The sequence below is a fragment of the Pterocles gutturalis genome, unplaced genomic scaffold, assembly GCF_000699245.1.
Source record: "Pterocles gutturalis isolate BGI_N339 unplaced genomic scaffold, ASM69924v1 scaffold24744, whole genome shotgun sequence".
NCBI classification, from domain to species: Eukaryota; Metazoa; Chordata; class Aves; order Pterocliformes; family Pteroclidae; genus Pterocles; species Pterocles gutturalis.
Genome location: NW_010136441.1, coordinates 6,125 through 11,407, shown reverse-complemented (window position 1 = coordinate 11,407; position 5,283 = coordinate 6,125). Strand labels below are relative to the sequence as shown.

The 5,283-nt window shown below is 36.4% G+C and overlaps 1 protein-coding gene across 1 annotated transcript in view; it reads left to right on the top strand.

Moving 5' to 3' along the window:
* The window catches only part of KPNA4 (karyopherin alpha 4 (importin alpha 3)), an 18,123-nt gene extending 13,686 nt beyond the window's left edge, over window positions 1–4,437 (top strand). The window contains exons 13-16 of the mRNA XM_010082310.1: window positions 130–201; window positions 472–634; window positions 1,300–1,394; window positions 2,511–4,437. Coding sequence (XP_010080612.1) covers window positions 130–201; window positions 472–634; window positions 1,300–1,394; window positions 2,511–2,609 — 429 coding nt within the window. The 3' untranslated portion in view covers window positions 2,610–4,437. The remainder of the gene's footprint in view (window positions 1–129; window positions 202–471; window positions 635–1,299; window positions 1,395–2,510) is intronic.
* Window positions 4,438–5,283: the final 846 nt, after the last annotated feature.

The following is a 5,283-nucleotide window of genomic DNA, read 5'->3' as shown; positions in this document are numbered from 1 at the left end:
TCCCTACATACTGAAAACTGAAATGGTGATACCATGTAGAATGGACTGTAACAAATACGAGCTTTTACTGAAATACCTACATAACATAAAACCTGGAGTGATTATTTCTATTTATGGTTGTATCTTTAGGGTGACTTTGGTACGCAGAAAGAAGCTGCTTGGGCAATAAGCAACTTAACAATCAGCGGAAGAAAAGACCAAGTGAGTTAAACCTTAAGAAAAGCTCCATTATCTTTCTCAGGTGCATTTGAGAGAATACATGTATTCTAGACTTGAAATATATTTGTAGCGTAATGTATAAATGTTACCTTTTAATGCTCTAAAATAAGACTTTCTGAAAGTGACTGCTACTGAATACTTTGGGTAACTTTGAGTATTTTGACTTCATTAAACTTGTCTGCATGTATGCTTGTGCTGCATTGTTTGTTTCTGTCACATTCCTGATTTAACTATTTGCTTTTTTCCCCTTAGGTGGCATACTTAATTCAACAAAATGTAATTCATCCCTTTTGCAATTTGCTGACAGTAAAAGATGCACAAGTTGTGCAAGTGGTTCTGGATGGACTAAGTAATATATTAAAAATGGCTGAAGATGAAGCAGAAACTATAGCCAATCTTATAGAAGAGTGTGGAGGTATGATGCTTACTATTTAACGGTTTTTCAGAAATTGATGGTTAGGCTTCCTACCACATGTACATGCTATTGGCTTTATTGTGTGTTGGCACAGATGTTTTAAGCAAACCTTTTTAAAAGTGACCTTTTTGTGCCTATCACATGAATATACTTAGCTTTTCCTAACTGATTAAGTTCGTGATCAAGTAAAATGCAGAGGAGCCTGGATAGTGGCAATAAAGCTTATTAGGTAGCAATTTTGTAAATCCGGTATACTTAACAAATTAGCTCCTGTTAATGGAGGGTTGGTATACTTACCATGTAAAAGTCAGGTCCAGGTGAATTTGGAAAAAATAAATCTTCATACAACAGTTGTAGAAATATGATAGCTTAAATTTCCTAATGACTTTCAGATTTTCTCTATTTTGGTTGCTATTTAAGTTGACTGAAACTCTTCAAGGCTGAAAGAACAGTGATATTAAATTTGTGCACAGGTAAAAAACTATGTGGGATTTTGTCAACCTGGAGTTGAATAGTGTTTAAAATACAAATTCTTGAAGGAGGGGGGAAAGATTTATTGACTGCTGTTAGTGGGGGAGGGAGAAAAGAGGTGTTCATGCCTAAAGCTCTATTTTGCCTGAACTTAGTATTTTACCTCTGTTACGTTTCTTGTGTATTTATTGTAGGCCTGGAGAAAATAGAACAACTACAAAATCATGAAAACGAAGACATCTACAAACTGGCTTATGAGATCATTGATCAGTTCTTCTCTTCAGATGATGTAAGTGTGTGATTGCTCTGCAATCTGCTTTTGTAATTGTGTTTACAAATATGGTTCAAGATAAAGGCAACAGCTCTAAAGCCTGCTCTGTGACAGTTCTTTGATTTTTTTGGTGAAGAATGAGCCTCTTGAACTAATTGCATATTTTACCATTCTTCCTGATGAAGTATCTCAAGATCTGATGCTTAATTTAAGCCTCATCTCTAGGGATTAAACTACTAGCCTTTGAATAGTTCTCTTAACTGTCAGCTTCTGACTAAGCTTGACATTTCACATTTGATAAGCTCCCTGTTGACTTGGGTATTGAATCTGAGATTCTGTTTCTTAAGAAACAAACTATTTTGAATGTTTTAGTAATTTCACGGGGAGGTTGTGTTGATCAAGAATGTTGTTTTCATTTTAAACATGTAACATAAATCAATGGAAGGTTTTATATTTGCATGCACTTTAAATCATAAAAGTTAATGGCATATAAAGGAAATGCAATTGTGTCGGTCTGGGTCATGAAATAAGAGGGTTTCCTACTTGGTTAAAGAATTTTCGAGAGCAGATTACTGCAAAAATGGTAGAGCTCAGTTGCATTCATGCCCTACTGTCTGCTTTGAAATTTATTTTGTGCTAGAGTTTCACTTTAATATGAACAATAAGATGCAAGTCTTGTTTAGGAACTCAAATTTTGTATATACAGCAGGAGTTGGAATTGAATCTAGTGTTGATTTAGTAACCTGTATACTGTATTTAAATTGAAACTGGTTTTGGCTTAATCATTGCTTGATTTAGTGGTATAGGTCTTCTCTCAAGAACTGTGATGGTTTATAAGCTTGCAATAAGGATAATGCATGACTGACAGAATACTTTGCAGAAGTGGAAAATGCATTAACAAGAGAGACTATTGGGTACCATGTAGCCCACCTACTAAATGCAAGCTAAAACATTTTGGCCTGAATTACTTTGTGTTTATAGTGCTCCTCCTAAACTGAGGGAGAAGAAAGGCAAGACTTGATGCAGGGAAGTAGTTTAGGTGAAGAGATAGATGCTCTTTAGGATTGTCTGGCTCCTTTTTAGTGAGGCTTTTGTCTTTCTATTCCTACTCATCATGTTCTCGTTCTGTTACAGATTGATGAAGATCCTAGCCTTGTTCCAGAAGCAATACAAGGCGGAACATTTGGTTTCAATTCATCTGCCAATGTACCAGCAGAAGGGTTCCAGTTTTAGAGTGGTATTTTGAAAGTTAGGTACAATGCAGCACTGAATAAAAAAAAAAAAGGTTTGATCCATCAATCTTGGCTCATGGGATCCGCCTGCTGCATTAAATCGGGAAAGAAAATGTGAAGATTTCATTTGGAATCACAGAAAAGCCCAAATGAAGTCAAGATGGCGAGTGGGTGCGAGTGAGAATGAGTGGCAAAATGTAATGAAAAACTTCACACTGAATGCTTATTTAGATTGTTCAAAGAAAAAGGGCTACAGGTCAAAGATCTTCAGTGCCTGAGAAGGAACAATGACTTACTAGAGCAACTGGGGGGAAATGCAGTACTATCATCATCAAGCCTTGTAAGCATAAGAGAATAGGATGCCCATATAAGTCCAAGGAGAATGAGCCCAGGCCTTGCTATGAAGCACCGTGTGAATGCACAACGTTGAATGAATGTCTGGACTCAATGCTGTGGAGCCAGGCTCGTGTTTCAAATACGGGGCTCTTCAGTCCTGAAGCAGGCTCCTAGTCCTGGAGTGGCGTGTGTACGAGAGTATGGTTGTGATGCTGTATGTGAACGCATGCAAGCTTGATTCGCCTTCAGGGGGCTGATAATAAACCTAGTAAATCATCAAAATGAGTTCATAAGTGTTAACTTACACTGGACACAAAAACAAGGCCGGTTTAGCAGCAGACTCTGGTTTACTCCTACAGCCTGTGTTTCTTTTTTGTTTTTGTTTTGGTTTTTTTTCCCTCTTATTTTTCTTTTAGTTACTTTTAATTTCTTTCCTGTATGGCTTATTAGTTGTTTGTAAAGTCAGAATTTCAGGAAGGCTTCCCTGTGCATTTGCACCAGATGAATGTTCGATGTTATGAAAAGCTTTCCATATCATCAAAACTAATTTGTAGATTTTTGCATGAAAATACCATACATTTCCCTTCAAATAGACTGTGTTGCAGTACACAAGTTGCCATAATAGTAGAAAGCAGTAAAATGTGGTAATAAAATCTTATCCTTTTCATTTTCAAAGATAACATGAAGACCTTTGCATGTGGTAATCTACAGCATAGTTCATTTTTAGATTTTGTTGAGTCCTGTAACCAAATGTTTCCGTTGTGGTAGAATACCGTGCTGTGTTTCAATGTTACTTGTTTTCAAACTTTGTTTTCTATGAAAATGATATGGAAACTTCTAAAAATGAAATTTGGTGCATATGTACTGCCGAATAAAGACCGAAAAAGAGGTGTGAATAGATGTACAAATCAAGTCATGGTTTGAACACCTTTAATATGCCTAATCCAATTGTTTTAGACTCTTTTTATCTTAGATGTAGGCAGCCATGAACAATCTATTTTGAGCCACTTTAGAGAGAAAACTTTGTATTTTTAAAACTTGCACAAAAAGGATGCAAGTGTTTTTATAATTGGAGTACTGCCTCAGTTTTGAGGTTCTGCACACTAAATTAAAGGTGACATTACAAATTTGTACAAAATGAACTCTTTATAAGGTGGCTCATTGTAGGAAATGCTGTGCCTTCCCCTTTGAGCACAAGTGTTGCATGAACAACAGTTTGCTATAATAAAACATACCAGATTAGCCACCATTAGCATCTATATCTACCTTGTGTTTTAAAATCAACTGGTAATTCTGAAACACTGTAGAATGGATAAAGATTATTTTGTGATCATAACTCTTTGTTGGACTAGAGTATTTTTGCAGCATTCCTTGTCATCAGAAACATGGTTAAAGTTTAAAACTAGAAGCAGCGGAAACTAGCTTGTGAAATTTATCCAAGTAGAGTGCAGGCTAGGCTGTGTTGGGGAAATAAACATTAAACTTGCAACAGTGTTGTATTTGGTGTGTCTTTGTATATGCACTCCAGATTTCCTCAAAAGATGAAGATCATTTGAAGGAAGTTACATTTCTGAATCTTTTAATGTCAGTGTATTGTGTGGTATGTTAAGTATGCTTGATGTATAAATATTCCAAAATACCTATATTACATAGTATGTGTTCACTAAAATTAGGGGTGTTTCCATGTGAAATGTAAGCAGTGCTTAGAGGAGGTAAAATGCTTAAACTGGTGTTTTTAGGAAGTTGAGATGCTGGAAGCTAAATTACTCTTATTACTAACTTCACACTAAAATATCTTTTTGAAGGATATAGAAAACTGTAGAGAATTGCTGTATTGTTAGAATCCCTTCTTATTAGGGGTATGAGGAGGACACATGTTTGTAGCAACTGGTATGTTTCCAAAACAACAAAACCCCCACCTTGTGGCAAGGTCTGCATTTACAGTCAGTAAATGCCTCTTTTTGGCACTTCCCCTGATGTGAGATACTTGCAGAGGTATACTTACCTTAAGCTGGTGCTGTGTTACCTGCAGCCTTTACTTTCTAACACTCTCATTGTGGTGGTGTTTGTTGGGTTTTTGAAGTGGAAAATTCTCTTCACCAGCTTCACAAGCAGATCCTGTCTTCTGTTAGTTTACCAAAATATTGAAAGCTTAAACATTTCAGCCTCCACTGGGTGGCAGCGCTCAGAGTTCTTCAGGAGCAAACCTAACTGAGCTTGTCCAGCGCCTTTTTTTCACACAAGTTGTAGTTTGAGGTAGTGTAATTAATGACACAGTTGGGGAAAGGGAATCCTCCCAAACAAGGAATAATTTAAAGACTGATTTACTTTAGGAATAC